The following is a 20,644-nucleotide window of genomic DNA, read 5'->3' as shown; positions in this document are numbered from 1 at the left end:
GCGTAATGAGGAGCTATTAGGCCCATCGATTTGCTGATTTCAATTGATAGCTACCAGGCCAAAGCGGCACGTCAATATTTGCATAACTAATACCCTGCTGCCTGTCTGCTGCTCCCGGCCTTGACAAATGAGATCTCAATGAGGGGAGGAGAGGGAGTTGGATGGAAAGAGAGAGAGAGAGGGGGGGGGGGGGGGGGGGGCAGAGTAGTAGCAAGAGAAAATGGGAGAGAAAAATAAAAAGTAACACAGAGAAGAAAACAAGATCAGATGGGTAAACAACAGCAGTTGACTCAACCCATCATTATATGAACCACATAGAAATACTGCATCAGATATTGTGTTGGGTTGAGCTGTGATATGTGCTATGCTGAGCTGTATTGTGATGTGGTGTGTTTTGTTGTGCGGTTATTATGCTCTTATGTGCTGTGTAATGTTTTGCTGTGCTGTGTTGTCTGACAAGTTGTCTTACGTTGCGCTGAGCTGTGCTGTTTTACGTTGAACTGTGGTGCCGTGACGTGACAGAGCATGCCGCCGTGCAGTGACGTTGTGTGAGTGTGTTACATTCTGCTGTTCTGTGATGTGTAATGTTTAAGTCTTGTGATGTACAGTGCTGCTGTGCTATGCATGCTGGCCATTATTGCTGGGGGTTTTGGGGGTCACACCAGGGGGACAGAGTGGCAGCCTGGGCCAGATGTCCGAGAGAGGGAGGGGACCGCCCAGTACCACAGCAGGTGGCCAAGCTGTTCTAATGACGCTGCCACAGCCGCATTGTAAGGTCCCCACGGGACCACACACACACACACACACACACACACACACACACACACACACACACACACACACACACACACACACACACACACACACACACACACACACACACACACACACACACACACACACACACACACACACACGCACACACACAGCTCCTTATCAACCAAGCATCCCCTCCTCAAAACACACGCGCCCCGTAAATACGTAAGCGACGCGTGCCAAGTCCCCATGGTCCTAAAATCCTTATCACTGTGTCAATTGCCCTGGGTGCACCCTCTCCTTGATCACTGTCATTTTCAGTGTGACCCCTGAAGTCACTTGTCACAACACTAATGTCCCACCTACACCCATTATGACCGACCAACCGACCTCTGTGTAAATCTGGGAGCCCCACTAGCGACTCAGGGGATCCCCTCTATACTAAACCCAATGCTCACTCTGATAACCTAAAGTATCACAATACTTCAAACTAAACAGCAACAAAGAAAGTCTATGACAGGCCTCTCCTCAACCGTAGAGCCCTGAGTTTTACCTGAAGCACAAATGTGTCTAAATGTCATTGATATTAACACAATCACATCTTTTCAATGCTTTTTTATGTGTAGCCTACATTTTCATTAGGGTTTAAGATGGATGGATGGTTGAAGGATAGACAGATGGATGGATGGTTGAAGGATAGACAGATGGATGGATGGTTGAAGGATAGACAGATGGATGAAGGTTGGATGGATGGATGATCTCTGTGCCCAGAGTTTTTCCCTGAGTACATGACCCCATATTGACGGCCAGCGTCCTAGTCAGAGCAGCTGAGGACAGACGCCTCGTGCGTCCTGGACTCCCTGACGTCTCCTAGAGAGATAAGCATCCTCTCCACTCTTCACTCAATAAAGGGACCAATAATTAATTAATTACCCCAACACAGAGCCTAATGACAGGCAGACACTGCCACCGCGCTCCCATCTCCTTCACCATCTCCATTTATTTCTACCCCTCCCCCTCTCTCTCCTCAATCAACCCCTATAATCAGTGGGGTGACACTCCACACCTGTCTGCAGTCTGTTACGGCTATAGACCGTGGGATCAGATAGATAGAGAATGATGCCATGTTGCACACACACACACACACACACACACACACACACACACACACACACACACACACACACACACACACACACACACACACACACACACACACACTTTTTTTGCACAGAAATAATGAATAGAAAGGGTGTCTCCATTCAAGTCAATGATGGCATGATGGGTGTAACTGGCAGCCATTTTGAGGGTACTCATGCCAGGAAGTAAAAGCAGGAAGTGTACCCTTTAATCTGTGCTGTGATTTGTCACAGCACAAATCACAGTCAACTCAACTGACATTACAAAAAAAATACATTCCATTGCATGATCCATATCAGTTGTTTGAATGAACATTCTACATTACCATGGCGACCCAGCATCAGTTGATAGAACATTCCAAAACACCATGGAAATGATTGCATCACAACACCAGGCAGCCATTGCGAGTGTGCACCCATGAGTTTACCAGTCATTTGCCAGGGTTAGAGCTTCCACGCCCATTCTATTCATTCTTATTTCTATGCTTTTTTGATGGTATGAATAGCGTGGAGGGCATTTGATAATGCAATTTGTTTAATTGTGAATTCCCTATTAGCTGTGACTTTAGCAATAGCTGCTCTTTCTGGGATCCACACAAAACACAACTGTCATACATATAAATAGACAGAAACAGCACATTATCTGGTTAATAAAGAAGCCAAATACAAATCCAAAGGCCCTATTTTCACGACACACAAAAAACTGTGCTAGAGTCACGAGAGACCGCATTACAGTTGCGTTTGGGCTGCATCCCAAACGACACCATGTCCTATAGTGAACTTATTTTTACCAGAGCCCTATGGATAGTGCACTAAAAAGGAATAGGCTGCTATTTAAGACGCAACCCCAATACTTGAGCCATAAGCCTTCTATTTACCCTGAAAGGCAGTGGGGTTTTGTGGGCTTGGATCTGTCCACTTACCCTGCCCAGTGCACTGTCAAGGTGGGTGGGTGTTAGATGGGGGGGGGGGGGGGGGATAAGGAGGGTGGGATAGAAGGGTGAGGGGAGCAGACTGCACACACAGCACTGTGGGTTAACTAAAGACAGGTGTGTGTCCGTGAGTTTGTGTGTGCGACTCCGTGTCTGTGTGTGTGTGTGTGTAGGGTGAGTGGGTGTTAGCAGACAGCCAGTGTCTGTGCTGTATCACGGCGTGCCACTAAAATGTGAAGCTTTCACAGCCTGAACCGTGACGTCCTCAAGACCAGACCCTCTCTGTGTGTACGAGTGTGTTTTAGTGCCTGTGCATTATGTGGGCATGCAATACTAAAATATTATGCCTATTGTAATGTTCAAATATGCATTCTGGGTGATTCAAATGCATGTTTCGACCGCAGTCCAGCTTTAATCGAAACATGGGGTAATATCCTTTACGAGAAATAAGATACATTTTACCAGTATATTTAATTGATACAGTGATTTGAACTGTGTGGGTATGTGTGCACTGCTAGTGTGTGAGTGTGTTTGCGCACGTGTGTGTGTGTACGCAAGTGTGTGTGTGTATGTAAAAATGTGCTAGCGTGTGTGCATTTGAGTGTAAGTGTGCATTTGAGTGTAAGTGTGCATTTGAGTGTAAGTGTGCATTCGAGTGTAAGTGTGCTAGCGTGCGTGTGCGTGAGCGTGAGCTAGAGAGAGTGAGTGAGCTAGAGAGAGAGAGAGGGGGGGAAAGTGCAGTGCTCTCCACTTTCTCGTCCTGGTCTGGTCAGCATGTCTTTTATGAGCAGGTCCGTAATTAAATAAACACCCGGGCAACTAATTACTTAATTGGAGCGCGCTCTTTAAAATGAAAATGATGTAATCAAGAATCCAGGAAAACGGAAGGGAGATTTACAAACAACACAAGCACACGTATACACATATACACACACTGGTGACCTACAGCCTTGTTGACATCCAAACCCCCCCCCCCTCCTCGGTACATCATTGATTTCTCCTTTCTCTTTTTGCACCCGTTTTCCTGCCTCTCTCTCTCTCTCCAAACCTAAGGAGGCTCTGGCTGGTTCTACGTAGCCAGATTTAGGATCTCCTTTGGACCGTCTCAACTAGCGAAGTGTCATGGACATGGTGAAGGGTCTGGGTGGGGGCCTGGTAAAGACACTTAATACATGACCTTACCGGCATCACCCTGCACTTTACCTTATTGAAGGAGACGGACTTACGACAGAAACACAGAAAAACACTGTGATCTCATACGCATTCAAGTAACTGGGCTTTAGGAACGATGAGTGCCTATTTCAGTTGTAAAAAGGGGCCATTTTCAAATGACCACTTGATAAGGGACAATACAATTGTCATTTGAAGCAGGTATGTGTCCCAGTAGACCAAACGTTACCTAAACAACCTAAGCGTATTGTTAACCTAAGTATATTGTGAATATAGATGATACTCAACTAACTAGTCTGTCTATGTGTGTGTCGTTTGAAAGTCAGTTTTCCTCAATTTCCTGGATTCTTGATTACACCATTTTCATTTCAGATTTTTTTAACTACGAAAATCGAACTCTAACTCTTCAATATATTCAACATATTCCGTAGTTAAAATGAAACAACCCCTGGATGGAATGACAACCATAAAGCTGTGGTTCCCTTCTCTCTGCTTTCGAATCTGAGGAGAAAACTGACAGGACACATTACATCAGCCCAGTCACTCATTCACACCCTCTCGCCCTCCTTCCCTCCATAGCCAAGTCTGGGGGTGGCCCTGGCCCTGCGAGGCGCTGGCTGTGAACCTTCCCCTCTACATGTCCCCCCAGTATCACCCTATCCCAGCCGTAGTGGTCTGCTCTAGCACCCTCAGTCCCCCACAGCCCCTTCAGCCTGGGACCACCAGTTACATCATGATTAGGTGCGAATGAGCCCCCCGCCCACACACACACACACACACACACACACACACACACACACACACACACACACACACACACACACACACACACTTTCACCCTGTCCCGGGAAACCCCTTTCCCACATTGAAACCTGACCGGAGCAATAGCATCTACACATATTATACACACACATTTACAAACACTTTTATACAGGATTGGAAAACATGCCCCCCCCCTCCCCCAAGCTCGTTTATGAACTCTGTCTGACGATAAAAACTTTCGAGGGCCACATGGCTGGCTGCCACCCAGGGCGATTTCCCCCAGCAGAGCAGTGCGTGTGCGTGTGTGTGAGAGAGCCTGGCCATCCTGTGCCTGCATACTGCTCAGTGTGAGTGTGACCCTGTCCAGACATAGACAAGCCCTACCACTCTGTCCTCCAGAGGTCCATACAACAGCACTCACACAACACACACTTACAGTGTCTTCAGAAAGTATTCACACCCCTTTACTTTTCCCACATTTTGTTGTGTTACAGCCTCAATTTAAAATGGAGTAAATTGAGATTGTGTTTCACTCGCCTACACACAATACCGCATAATGTCAAAGTGGAATTATGTTTTTAGAAATGTTTACAAATGAATTAAAAATTAAAAGCTGAAATGTCTTGAGTCAATAAATATTCAACCCCTTTGTTATCGCTAGCCTATATAAGTCCAGGTGTAAAAACTTGCTTAACAAGTCACATAACTTGCATGGACTCACTCTGTGTGCAATAATAGTGTTTAACAGGATTTTTGAATGACTATCACATCTCTGTACCCCACACATACAATTATCTGTAAGGTCCCTCAGTCGAGCAGTGAATTTCAAACACAGATTCAACCACAAAGACCAGGGAGGTTTTCCAATGCCTCTCAAAGAAGGGTATCTATTGGTAAATGGGTCAAAATTTAAAAAAAGCAGATATTGAATATCCCTTTGAGCATGGTTGTCACGTTCCTGACCTGTTTTCTGTTGTTTTGTATGTGTGTGATGGTCAGGGCGTGAGTTTTGGGTGGGCAGTCTATGTTTGCTGTTTCTATGTTGGTTTTGGGTTGCCTGGTATGGCTCTTAATTAGAGGCAGGTGTTTTGCGTTTTCCTCTAATTGAGAGTCATATTAAGGTAGGTTGTTCTCACTGTTTGTTTGTGGGTGATTGTCTTCCGTGTCTGTGTCTGCGTCTGCGTACCACACGGGACTGTAGCGTTTGTTCGTTCGTTTGTTATAGTCTGTACCTGTTCCTACGTGCTTCGTGTTTTATGTAAGTACTCATGGTGTAGGTCAGTCTACATTCGTTTTTTGTTATTTTGTAATCCTTCCCAGTGTTTGTTTTCGTGTCTCGTCGATTGATTTAATAAATCATTATGTATTCAAAACCCGCTGCATTTTGGTCGAATCACTACTCCTCCTCTTCGTATGAAGGGGAGGAGGAACACCGTTACAATGGTGAAGTTATTAATTATACTTTGGATAGTGTATCAATACACCCAGTCACTACAAAGATACAGATGTCGTTCCTAACTCAGTTGCCGGAGAGGAAGGAAACCGATCAGGGATTACGGCATGGTGACTTTAAAACAGTTGCAGAGTTTAATGGCTGTGATAGGAGAAAACTGAGGATGGATCAACAACATTGTAGTTACTCCACAATACTAACCGAAATGACAAGGTTTGCAACAAGTCACTAAAGTAAAACTGCAAAAAATGTGGCAAAGATATGAACTTTTTGTCCAGAATACAAAGCGTTATGTTTCTGGCAATTCCAACACAACACATCACCGGGTACAACTCTTCATATTTTCAAGCATGGTCGTGGCTGTATCATTTCAATTTTTTTCCCTTTTTCTTTTTATGTTATGGTATGCTTGTAATCGGCAAGCACTAGGGAGTATTTTAGGATAAAAATAAACAAATTAGAGCTAAGCAGTCAAAATCCTAGAGGAAAACCTGGTTCAGTCTGCTTTCCAACAGACACTGGGAGACAAATTCGACTTTCAGCAGGACAAGTGCCTAAAACACAAGGCCAAATATACACTGGAGTTGGTTACCAAGACGACGTTGAATGTTCCTGAGTGGCCTAGTTAACAGTTTTGACATAAATCGGCTTGGAAAACTATGGCAAGACTTGAAAATGGCTGTCTAGCAATGATCAACAACCAACTTGACAGAGCTTGAATAATTTAATAAATAATAATGTGCAAATATTGTACGTTCCAGGTGTGCAAAGCTCTTAGAGACTGACCCAGAAAGACTCACCACTGTAATCGCTGCCAAAGGTGATTCTAACATGCATTTACTCAGGGGTGTGAATACTTATGTAAATGAGATATTTCTGTTTTCATTTTCAATAAATTTGCTAACATTTCTAAAAACATGTTTTCACTTTGTCATTATGGGGTATTGTGTGTAGATGGGTGAGAAAAAAATCTATTTAATCCATTTAGAATTCCGGCTGAAACACAACAAAATGTGGAATATGTCAATTGGTATGAATACTTTCTGAAGGCACACAGTCAGATGAAACCTCATTCAGATCACAATCAAGGGCATTCTTAGGTTTAATATATATATATTTTTTTACCTTTAATTTTATGAAGACCTTAATTACAAGGGTGACCTAGCCAATTATTTCAAATTCTTATGAAATATAATGGACTTGTATACTTTTACTGGGCAGCAATCAATATCAATGACAATCTGTTTATTGTTATAAACATTTTATTATATGAATCAGATTAATTTAATTGAGATGATTTCACTTTCAATGTCTGAATAATAGCAACAATGAGGAATACATTTCTAAAACAGTGACAAACCCGGTATCAACATCAATATGTTTTCCTGTGGTTTTGGTGACATTCTGAAGGTACAGTAATCACTCCATAGACAGAGGGGTAATGGATAAGGGTGACCCGTAAAACGATTAGTGATCAACACGGGTGAAAGGGTTCTGTCAATCATCTGTCCACTTGACCTGTGGTGTGCACAGCAGAGGCACGCGCGCAATATCTGCACAATGTGGGCTAATAGGCTACTACAGGTGTTGGCGGGCTGCTTCATTTTTTTCATTCACAGGGCAAGTTAAACATTTCGGTAGATACCCCTCCATGCACTGACGTTTGGTTTGGTCTGGTCGCGTCCCCTGGTGTCCCATTGCGAGAGAGCCGAGCAGTGGCATCCCATTATCCGACAACAACAGGGGTCGACCCGGGGTTATTAGAATTTGCCACGCAGCTCCACTTCTCCCCTGAACCGCAGAGGGAGGGATGGAGAGGGGGGGTCCTCACTTAATCACCCGCCATGACTTTTCAAAGAGGGGGGGAGAAAAAAAATCTACTTTAAATTTGCGGTGATGAAAAATCAATAAAGCTGTAATTGCTTGGCTTATCGCCATGCGCGGGAACAAATTGGGAGAAGGCTGGCGCCCGCGCACATTTGGCTGCAGCAGCGCGGGAGTTTTTGGGGTTCACTGGGCCAGCTGAGGGAAAAGGTCTCGCGTGATAATTAAATCTTCTCACACTGATTTTCTGCCAAATTTATTTCCCCAGGGTCCATAACTCTGATTCACTGCTTACAAGCCAGGCATAACTAATCATTTCAATGCGGGGTAGCCTAACAGCAAACCTGAATGGGGAGAGGGGGGAAGAAAAGAAGACATTGACTCGACTGGTGGACACCAATTCAACTCCAAATCAAACATAATTTAGGAGAAAAAAATATCGCTGGAGTAAGTAGGCTAATAGACGACGACATTGTAAAGTAGTTTGTTTCTGTAATGCCAGCATTTAAAACATGTACATCTACTGTAGCCTATAAATGCGTAATTTATTGGCCTCTCTCCAAATAATGCAGTATTTATTCACCTTTTTAATCAAAGAAACAAATATAAGTCATAAAACCGGTTAACTGTCAGTGCAATATTCCTCAACATGTTCAAGACATTATTGTATTGACAGTGAACATAATAACACAACAAATAAGTTGATCCATCGCAGAGCACTGCCACTAAACGACAAGTGATGAGTCCACCCCAGGATCGATAGCAGGTCAATACAAACCAGATTTTCTTAGATCAAAATCACTGTGAATGATATTCTGTCAGAGCTCACAATAGAAATACAGTCAGCTTCCTCAGAGCATCCAGGAGATACCCTCGATATATAGGAAAATAAATCCACAGTGGATAGCCTACAGTAGCAAAATGGAATTAGACCTAATGACAAGTGCAATGACAATGCGTTGACGTTATTCACCGTGTCTCATCATCAGCGTATCTCCCATATTAGACTTCATGCAGGGTGATAATCGACACATGAACACCGATGTTTACCAGGTGCTGAATATCTCTGCTTGTCCTTCAAGTGCTGTGGCAGGATCCTCCTGCCCGCCCGGTAATTAAAACATTTAAAGCAGCACGAGTCCCGCGCTCCCGGGGTGTGCTACCGGGGTCAGACGCCTGTAGATTCTAATTTGCGCGTCATTTGTATTCATGACAGGGTGCGTGCTAAATATTTAACAGCAGTCAGGTAGGAGTTTGTATTGTTAGGCTTTCGAGGTCAAATAATTTAATTTGCAGGCAGATTATATTAAAGCGTCCAATGTCCAATCCCCCCTCTCACTTCCATTTTTTTTTTAATTACCACCAAAGATACAAATTGAGGCACATAAAGATTGGGAGAGCTTGTTATCCGCAGCCTATTTATTAATTTTAATTAGAATACGGAGCCCATCATTTATTGTAAGGCATGATAGCACATGTGAATGGTAGACTAGGGAACAAATCGGGGTATTACACATTATTAAATGGGGCATAATCACACTGGCTGACTTCAACAAAATATTAATTAAAACATTGCAAGTGAATGCAGATAGATAGGCCTACTACCAGAGACACAGACAAGGCTAACCCATAATCAGCACTCTAATTACAGCTATGCTTAGAACATGAAATGTATGCCAGTTTCTCCATATGGGTACTTGTTCTCCTCTATAGGAGAACGGGAAAAGAAAAGGCATCGCTTGGTTTGTCCATTTTCTCTCCCACTCCCTCCCTTGCTACTTCGCTTTTTTTCTGTTCTACTCAACAAGGCCAGAGATGAAGTCCAGACATTTTCCTCTTTAGGATGGGGCTGGTGATTGACAACAGAGCTAGTTAAATGGTGATGAGGTGTTAATGGCTGCAGGGTCAGGGAGAGATGGTGAATATTTAATCACCATCTAATTCCAGAACACAGCCACACACAGACAGGTACACACCCCAACCCGTGACCCATCCTACAAACAGCATAATTAAAGAAACAGTTATTTTGTTTTAATGCCAAAAGAGCAAGCCCGTAGTATATATTCCTCCTAATGATATGGGTTAAAAAGCTATTACATGTCTCATTAAATATATGATCTTCCAATCTGCCAGCGGTTTGGGGTGATGGGGACAGAGAGAGGTGCATATGACTTAAATACCTAAATACCATCAGCATAGGCGCAGGAATACTACAACCCTTTACAACATCATGTAGTCGTACACAAGATTCAGATGCACCAACGAGGATGATGACAGCCTTCTGGGTGTATTGGCTTTGAAGTGGCATGGCTGTGTGTGGAAATGGCTGAGGTTATTAAGCATTTGACATGCATTTCCATATTGACTGCATGATGGTAGAGCCTCTGCCACCGGCTCCTCTGAACAACCATACACGTGAAAAGAAGGGGAATTAACAGTCCTAATGAGCCCGGGTTTGATCTCTCTGCCACATAATGCACGCTACACCTGATTCATTTGCACCTTTTCATATCAGGAGGGCTAGTGGTGTGGAATCACTCACTCACTCACTCACTCACTCACTCACTCACTCACTCACTCACTCACTCACTCACTCACTCACTCACTCACTCACTCACTCACTCACTCACTCACTCACTCACCTCACCTCACCTCACCTCACCTCACCTCACCTCACCTCACTCACCTCACTCTCAAACATGCATCAACTTTTTGGAGTGTGTGAGCACTGGGTTGAGGACCACAGCCATTACATCTGAGCATAGAGGAACCTTCTACACCTGGGGCCACAGACAGAGTCAGTCTTGCCCTCACACCACATTGGCCTGAACCCTGGTGTTAGTGTGTGGCATCACACTCCTCAGCTAAAACAACAGTCATGCCAGCAATACATACAGCAGACATAGGTAGTGGTTCTCTCTTCCCAAGTTACATTTTCCAACTCTAGTATTTTCCCTTCGACAGACGAAAAAGTAACAGCCCTTTCAAGTTGAGAATACTTTGTTAAATTATGACCATGGGGCCAAGTATAGATCCGGATGCACTCTTGATAAAACCCACTTTGCTCAGGGGCAGCCAGTGTGTAATAATATAATAATAGTGTGCATATCACAGCTTCCACATGAATCGAGAACGGCTTCGATTAGTACCACTACCGTCGGACTTGTAAATCTATTTGTGAAGTGGAGTGTAGGTGGCTGTTCTCGTCTTCTCGTCCTCCCTCTCTCGTTTGGTTTCATTTTGTTCTTCTTAGCGGTTCAAGCAGTAACTTTCTTGTCGGGGCTGATCTGTAGGAGCCCCTGCGGGAGTGCATGGGAGACCCCGGTGACCTAGCGTTTAATAAGCATCGGGCCCACCTCCTCTGTTTAGTGGCCCATTGAGAAGCGGGGCTGGGTGCCAGTAGACCGTGTAACGCCAGCTCACTGTCTTCGAGGTCAGAGCCAAAGCAGCTGTTGGGTCGACGAGGGCGCTTTGGCGCTTTGATGAGACATTTTGCACCCAACTATTTCGGTCCACTCTCCCAAAGAGGACCAGGAATAAAAAACCAAGCCTCGCAGCCTTATGCAGGCACAGCGCGTTACTTAATAAAACAGGAACAGTTTGAGAGAGGAATAAAGTGGCTTTGAGCTGGGGGGGGGGAGTCAATTGATTCCAAAAAAGGCGAGATTACAGCGTGAACTCTGCTTAAGAAACCTACTTGACTGGGAGCTCGGCACCGTAGCCTGGAGCCACACACTTACTCAACACTTTGCCAATGTCTCCACTGAGAGAAAGAGAGAGGGAAGGGGGAGAGAGAGAGCGAGAAGGGGAGGGGGAGAGAGGGAGGAGAGGGCCGAAGCAGCAAGAGAAATGAAAAATAGAATGAGAGAATGACAGACCAAAAAATGAGGGCGAAACAAAGAGCGATTTAATTTATGTCCTCGCTGCCAACGGAGGAAAGACCAGAGTAGGTTTGCAGGGCTAATTAATTTCTGATGGCCGGGCTTTCATTTGGCTAAAAGGTCACCAAACTTTAAAGGTCATGCACAGTTTCCCACTGTGTGTGTGTGTGTGTGTGTGCGTTACTGTTACCGAACCCCTTGAATTACTCTCAAGAAGGGATGTGGTGCAGTACATAACCATAACCAAGTAAAGACACTGGTAACATGTCGTGAACCACAACTCGACAATAATGACACTGAACACCTTCAGCAATCTGGAAGTTTTCAGTATGTGTGTGTGGTGTAATGCTATGAAATGCCTTGTTTCTCAAAGACATGGTAGAGGTAGATACGTGCGAAATGTAATGAATTCAATGCTAGCCCAGTCCGCACATACATACACACACTTACACGGACGGAAGCACAAACACGCACACACACAAAGCCATCCCCACCTGCACCCTGACGACCCTGACATTTTCTCATTCATTTCAGGCCAATACCAGGACGTCACTGACTGAATTTCATTATCCCATCTGAAGCCTTTTAATACCGCTAGCACTTTCTGTAGCTCCATAAGCAAATGGCTCCTGACTTTATTTGAAAATGTCTGTCGAAATGCTGTCTGCTTTCCAAATGGCACCATATTCACTATGTCAGCGGTTTTCAAACTTTTTTGGGCCGGGAACCTCTTGTGATAGCAAATTCATCAGGGGCCCTCTTATAATCAGAATACGACTTGAGTGAGACAAAAATAGCATACAATGCATGGCCAGACGAATCAAGTCTCGGGCACTGGGAAGGAACATTTTAAAGGTCTGCCTCTTCGCATCGGAGAGAAAATGTTGCATTTTTCAAGCAAATTTCCTGTAATTTTGTACATTATGTTATGGGGCAGAGAGATTTTCCTACAACTCTGAGAAAACGTCGCAGTTTTAAATCTTAAATTACAGTGCATTTATGTACAGTATAATACAAAATAAATAAAACATGAAAAGTTGAAATGTCTTGAGTCAATAAGTATTTCAGTCCTTTGTATGGCGAGCCTAAATAAGATCAGGAAACCGTTCAAGGTATTGATTGATTGAATTTATTGGACCATTTTTCAAATCCATACATAAGGGCGCTCCAGCTAGTGACGCCTCCACATTCAATTTAAGAAATCATCAAGGATAACACAATAAAGCTTAACAGCTTATTTCCATTGGGGTCCTTTTGAAGAAGGAAAGGGGGAATACAACAAGGTTAGGCGGCAATTGTAATGACAACAGACAATGACAGACACAAGTTTTGTTTGTTTCACAGCAACCGATAATGTTCCTAATTAACAACTATGGACAGGTACATCTTCCTTGTCTCACATACCCTTAATATATAAACAATCAATCCCTAATATACACACAAGACAATCACATTATATTAAACAGGCACCAAAAAGGCAGACCATATGCTATCCTGGGCATTTCCCTCTCCGCCACCTACTTTAACCTTACCTCTCACTTTTGAGACATGCTACTATTTAGCAATTTTTTCAGTGAGAACTTGAAACTACCTATGGAGGTTATACGTTTCAAATTCTTTGGAAGATTATTCCAAAGAATGGCAGCAGAGTAAACAAATGTTTGTTTCCCCATACCACTTTTAAATCTAAGTTTAATCTAAGTCCCTCCTTCTAGTTGAATAGTTGTGGTTATCCCTTACTAAGTTAAAGTAGTTACATAAGTATCTGGGGACCATACTGTGGACAATCTTATGTACAAGACACAATTTTATCTGAGCGACTCTCTCGTCCACTTTAAGCCATCTAAGCCTTTCAAAGTGGGAATAGTCAAGATGCGTAAGTGCTGGAAGTTTAAGAATAATCCAGACTAATTTGTTCTGAGATGTCTGCAATTGATTTTTTAATATCTTGAGGGCACTATTGTACCAGGAAGAGGATGCATAGTCGAAGTGGCACTGAACAAGAGACCCTGCCAATGTCCCCATTGCATTCTAAACCAGATATTTGGAGGTTCTAGCCAGGAACCTAATTTTATGGTTCACTTTGGCGATAACATTTTGCGCCATGCTGTCCCCTGTCAGATGGTTATCTAGCACACATCCAAGATACTTAGTAGTCGCAGCAAAATAATGTTATGTCACCTACTACCACCTTAAAATCTGGGGATTTCCTCAGTTTCACTTTGGACCCGAACAAGATGGACTCTGTTTTTCCAAGGTGAAGTTCCAGCTTTTTGTCATATAGCCATTTACTGACATTCAGATGTTCAGCACTGAGGGCTTTCTCAACCACATTGTTGTCTTTGTGGGAAACCAACAGTGCAGAATCATCTGCATATAGGAAAAGGTCACATGTACAGGCAGAATTCAGATAATTTATATACAATATAAGTAAAAGTGGACCCAGCACAATCCCTTGGGGTACCCCGCAGTTCAAGATTTTGGGTTTAGACAGGGTCCCATCCACATCCACCATCTGTTTTCTTCCTTGCAGGTAAGAGCTGACCCATTTTACTGCTAAGTTGTTAAAGCCCATGGCTCTTAGTTTGATTAACAGAATCTCACGATCCACTGTATCGAACACCTTTTGGAGAACTAACATAACCATACCACAGAATTTCCCTCCGTCTACTTCCTTTCTTATGCGGTCTGTCAGATATAGTAGGCAGGTGTCAGTGGAATGGGATTTCCTGAAGCCAGATTGGAGCTCATAGAATAGGTTATGCAAGGAAATATAACTGGCAATCTGCTTGAACATAATCTTTTCCATGACCTTCGATAAAGCACACAGGATTGAGACATGCCGATAGTTTCCATGATCTAACTTATTCCCTTTATTCCCTTAAATAGACAGATTCACAATGTGAGTTACACAGGGGGTGATAAATACCGCAGCATCCTTTAGAAATCTGGCAGGAATGTTAAGGTCAGATGCTTTGGAATGGTCAAGCTCTTTCAGCCTCTCATGGTGAAACCGCTCAGGGTGTGATTTTAAAACAGTGACATTACTGAGTACCACGCTCCATATTTTCAAGCATAGTGGTAGCTGCATCATGTTATGAGTAGCCTTGTAATCGTTAAGGACTGGGGAGTTTTTCAGGATACAAAATAAACGGAATGGAGTTAAGCACAAGTAAAATCCTAGAGGAAAACCTGGTTCAGTCTGCTTTCCTCCAGACACTGGGATAATAATTCCCCTTTCAGCAGGACAATAACCTAAAACACAAGGCCAAATCTACATTGGAGTTGCTTACCAAGAAGACAGTGAATGTTCCCAAGTGGCTGAGTTACAGTTTCAACTTACATCTGCATGAAAATATATGGCAAGACCTGAAAATGGTTTAGCAAAGATCAGAATAAATTAGAAAATAATAAACGGGCAAATGTTGCACAATCCAGGTGTGGAAAGCTCTTAGAGACTTACCCAGAAGGACTCACAGGTGTAATCACTGCCAAGGGTGATTCTAAACATGTACTGACTCAACCGGTAGAATACTTATCTAATCAAGATATTAGTGTTTAATTTTTCATGGTTTTACTTTTTTTATTACAGATTTTATAATTTTTCATTCTCAAAAAGTGACAATTAAATACATTTTAATCCCACTTTGTAACAACAAAATGTGGAAAAAGGTGTGTGAACACTTTCTGGAGGCACTGTAAGTCACGTCTAAAGAAGTTTGGCAATTGCTCGCTGGTCTGTCTGTGTGCCGGTCCATCCGCCTGTCTACCTGCCAGTCCATCCATCACCACCACTCAGCTGCAGACCACCAGTATGTATTGATGTTACACAAAGCATTATGGGTACTGTAGTACATCATGCTACACAGTCCACCTATAGTACCACCTCCACTACTAAATTGATGACATGGACCAGGCTCACCTTCATCTTCTAGGCCTCCTCGTCCTTCCTCTTCTTGGCCTTCAGTACCTCATCTGTTATGGCTGGAAAGGAGAGAGACACCCTCATGAGCAGAGCAAATAGCACATTTCTTTATCGAACAACATAACCAGCACACGTCGCTGAGCAGTCTATCTATATCAAGGAGGAGTGTTCTCTCCATTGTTCCCTAACCCGATAAACCCCTAAACACGATAACCTCTCTCACTTTTAATATAGAGACCTAGCTAGCTTAGTCTTACATTGAATAACCCACCTCTCTCTAAGTTGAATATCTTACTCTTGAATTTAATAACTGAACTCGGGGCCTTAGATTTAATTGCTTATCGTTCCTCTTAAACCTATTAACCTATCGCCCCGATCTGGTTTCTTACTGTCTCGGGGGCCACCCAGGCCTTGCTTTTACCCTGCGCGTTATCCCAATGAATTGTTCTCTCAGAGCAGTAATAGGAAATCAGCTCAGAAACAGCGACTGGCCGTAGCGTAAGAGATAAATCAGATCTGGGGGGGCCTCTTGGTTTGCTAGTATATTGAATCTAAATTGCAGCCCCCACGCCCCTCCGGCCCCCTTGTGTGGCGCTCCATGCACACCATCCATCTTGTAGGCTGATAATGGAGCCGGCCCAATTCCACCTGATGTTTGCATTATTACATTTTAGTACGCTAACGAGCTGCGGCTAATCCAGCCAGAGGAGAGGAGGAGGACGGGATCGGATACAGCAGCCAGGGCCTCCGTGGCTTTTTTTGGGGGTATTATTCTCTCTCTCTGTCGCTCTCTCTCCGTTCCTCGATGATGATTTGAATGAAACATAGACCCGGCGTCACTACATAGCTCTTTGGGCCCCGAGGCCCCTCGAGCTGCAATTACACATATAATCACAATTGTATTTCAACAGAGCCCGCAATTCTCATCCCCTTCTCTCTTCTCCTCGGCCCTTCCAGCCGAGACGGAATGAAGCGTAAATGAAGTGAAAGACTTCTGCCGTCCGCAACACTTTGTTTTATTATGACCAAATTTAATCAAAGTCCCCGTCACGGAATTGCCAGGAAGGCAACGATGAACTGGAGTCCCTAATAGACAAAGAAATATACCTCCAATAGTGATCCCTATACGCCCTACAGATATTCCCCATATATCTATTTATATGGCGTATATCTGGCCGTCTGTATGCTGTTGTTTACGACTGTACATTACCAGTGTGTTGGATATATAACAGTGGCGAGGTAAGGATGTACTAAGGTTGTATTAATGTTTTTCCAGTAGCTCTCCTTATTGATGTAATTAAATAGGATCTGGCTCCGTTGTGAGGACCGACTTTCATTGTTTGTGGGGGCCGGATCCCCTGGAGGCAGTGCGGAGATGAGAGATGGATAAACAGTTTGATTTTGTGCTATCGCCCCGAGCAGTATACTGGAGAGATGGAGGAAGAGGGAGAGCGAGAGAGAAGAGAGGGAGGGAGGAAGGGAGGGCGGGGGAGAGAGAGAGAGAAACAGGGAGAGAGTGTGTAAAGCAGAAGGATAAGAGAACCAAGTAAAGGGCTGGAGGGGGGAGACAGACAAACAAGCAGAAACAGAAAATAAATCACTCTTCACTGTCTCACTTCTTTCAGTCTTTTTTTCACTTCACTTCTCTGTCTCACTTTCTCACTTACCCTCCTGTCTGTCTCACTCAGGGGCTGGTGGTGATGGAAGGGAGGTGGTCACTTGGAAGGATTAGGTAAGTTAGCAGCCATTTCAAGCTAAGTCATAGTGCTAAAGAGGCAGAACGTCGGCCACATCAGACTGTGGCTGTTGAGTTGAGTAGCCGTTGTACGAGTGTGACTGCCGTTTTGTCTACGGCAATTACTAAACAACGACGGCAGACGAGGAGTCACAGGGAGAACTTGTGGCCTGCATCACGCGAGCGCGAACACACACACACACACACACACACACACACACACACACACACACACACACACACACACACACACACACACACACACACACACACACACACACACACACACACACACACACACACACACACACACACCTAAACAAACCCCTAGTCCATCCATACGCAGTCACACAAAGACCTGTTCGCTCTACTTCCACATACTGTATGCACTCACAAACAAACACGGCACACCCACATTCATTTCATATTAGTTTGTGTTCTCCTCTCCCCTTCTCTCTGTCCTCTTTTCTCGGATTTTGGAAAAGTTTAAACTCATTAAGTGTAATGTTATTGGAGAGTCAATTTTACACCGCTCACTCATCAACTAGTAAGATAGCAATAAAACCCAGTGGCTCGTCGGAGACGCTAATGCTTTGGAAACAAATGATGTGCTGCAACAGAATCGTAATTAATTTACAGTCCATATTGATAGGCCTGCCATACGCGGCACTATCTTTTTTCATCTCTGCTAACATCTTCATTATTGGGGGAAATCGCCTGAGTGAAGAAGAAACCGAGTCAACATCGCTGATGAATTGCCTGAGAAAGATGCGGCGGCCCACTCAAACGTTGTGCCTCGGCACATCAATTTCTCTTAAGCATTTAATTATGGCGAACAATAAACAGCGTTGGATATGACATTTTTTTTAAACCGGTGTAGTAAGCAGAGGAAGTGGATTCTAGGTATTCAAATCAGTCTGTTCTTATTCTGGTTTACCTGCGAGGAAGACACCGTTACCTTGAATACCTTCAAACACCTGTGTTATTTGACACAGGCATAAAAAGACACAATGTGTGTGTGAGGGAGAAAGATGTATGTGTACGCATGTATTAGAGAGAGACACACAGGAAAATACGTTTTGTGTGTGTGTGTGTGTGTGTGTGAGGTTGGAGGTTACCGTTATTAAGAGTAAATGAGACAGTTACTCGCTGGCAGAGAAAATCTTCCTTAGAGCAGGGCTCAGAGGCATAGCTCCCCCACACACTCCTACTCAAACGGTCTACAAAAACACCCAACTCTAGCCCTCATACCCCAGCATCCTCACCCCTCTACCTATCCTCCTCAATCACATCCCTCCTTCCCTGAGCACCAGCGCTCTCGCTTTCTTTTTCTCTCCCCTTCAGCCCCAGGCCTCGCAATCAAACCAAACAAAGCTCATCCTGCTCCTCTGTGATTAATTACTCAGGCCTGAATATCAAAATCAAACACCCCCGTGTGAAGAGAAGGGGCTCCGCTTTAGAGCGCCGCGCCCACCGAAGGCAGACAGACAGGGGGACGGGAGGGTGGGCTACGCCTCCCTGCCTGCCTGTGTGCCTCACACACACACACACACCTCTATCCCCTCCAGCCCCCAACCCCTTAGAGAAGTCCAGTCCAACCCTTTCCTCCCTCACACCCCGCTAGGTCTCCTCTACATTTCCCTCTCGTTTGTAAGTTCACTGGTCCATCAGGCGCCCGCCCCCCTTTCAACCCGGAAGCAGGGGTTTTATTACTACTAGGGTTGCATCCTAAATGGCATCCTATTCCCTATGTAGTGCACCACTTTTGACCAGGGCCCCAAAGTAGTGCACTAAATAGAGAATAGGGTGCCTTTTAGGTAGCCTACTACTATTACTACTGCTGGTAGTATTAGTGGTGGTGGTGGAGGTAGTGGTAAGGAGGGGGAGATGGAAGGGATTTTAGACTGATCTACACTGACTAACTAATCAGATGGGAACACCATCCATCGCTTTTCCTCATCTCCACAGAAGGCTTATTTTCCAGTAAACCGAACTGCAGGTAGAAAGGGAGAGAGAGGGAGGAAAAGAGAAATGGAGAGATGAGGAAAAAGTCTCCCCCCGCAAGGAGCTGAGCTCGCTCCCTTTCCCTCTTGATCACAGTGACGATTTCCCCCCACCCCCAACAGGGCTCTATAAACCCCCTCTAACACCCCATTCACATCACATACATCACCCGAGCACCTACAGCTAGGCTACATGACACGGGATGTGTCCCAAATGGCACCCTATTCCCTATGTAGTGCACTACTTTTGACCAGGGCCCATAACCATAACCTTTTGACCAGGACCCATTACCAGGGCTCTTGTAAAAAAATAATAAAAAAAGTAGTGCACTACATAGGGAGTAGGGTGCCATTTGGGATGCATCCCACAGATAAGTTAATGAGAGAAGGGACTGGAGGAAATCAACGCAAACAATGGAGTGGTTGGAGGGAATAGATAGAGGAGTGGATGGAGCGAGGGAGTAGCTTGGAGGAAGAGCTCATTTGCAAACTACAGACGACACTGGAAGAACCCCTAGGAAATGCAAACAGAACTTCTGGTCTACTCACACAGCTCAATAAGTCCTGCGGAACAACACAGAATTATAGTATCAAAACCAAAATGGGGAAACAGTGGGATACAAAAGGATAGAAAAGCAGAGAGAAGCAACTGATCTGACTGTGAAATAGAAATGCAAAACAAGTCAGCTTCTGTGTATTACCCACTCCTCAACATGTTATGGATGTGTGGGTAGGGGTGTGTGTGTGTGTGTGTTAGTGACGCGCGGGTCAGCTATTTGTTCACCCGCAATTACTAATAACCCATCCGCATTCGGCTAATAAAGGGAAAATCTGAGGCCCGCACCTGACCCTAACCTGAAAATATAGAAAATGCTCTGTAGAGAGATTTTTTTTTTTTTAAAGCCTTATTTAGATAGGCCTGTTTTTCTGATTATAATTTCCAACATTTTAGTAGGCTATTTCTTAGTCAACTTGTTTTTAATTAGAAACATGCAGTTTATTTTCTGTCATTACTTGCTACCCTAGAACACTAATCAAATTCATTCCACGGTGTGTCTGGGTTT

The 20,644-nt window shown here is 44.1% G+C and overlaps 1 protein-coding gene across 6 annotated transcripts in view; it reads right to left on the bottom strand.

The window, feature by feature from the left end:
* Nucleotides 1–20,644, bottom strand: part of LOC139547603 (negative elongation factor E-like) — a 191,689-nt gene that overhangs the window by 13,375 nt on the left and 157,670 nt on the right. For 2 of the 6 annotated variants that reach the window (XM_071356547.1, XM_071356549.1), the window contains 2 exons: nucleotides 15,840–15,901; nucleotides 13,024–15,716 (listed from right to left, as the gene is read on the bottom strand). In XM_071356547.1, the coding sequence (XP_071212648.1) occupies nucleotides 15,849–15,901 (53 nt within the window). In that variant the 3' untranslated portion in view covers nucleotides 13,024–15,716; nucleotides 15,840–15,848. Of the gene's footprint in view, nucleotides 1–13,023; nucleotides 15,902–20,644 lie in introns of those variants that run through there. The other 4 variants (XR_011669560.1, XR_011669561.1, XM_071356546.1 and 1 more) reach the window with 2 other exon arrangements.

The sequence above is a fragment of the Salvelinus alpinus genome, chromosome 21 (assembly GCF_045679555.1).
Source record: "Salvelinus alpinus chromosome 21, SLU_Salpinus.1, whole genome shotgun sequence".
Classification (NCBI taxonomy): domain Eukaryota; kingdom Metazoa; phylum Chordata; class Actinopteri; order Salmoniformes; family Salmonidae; genus Salvelinus; species Salvelinus alpinus.
Note: the sequence above shows the minus strand (reverse complement) of the source record. Positions and strands in the feature narration are given on the sequence as shown.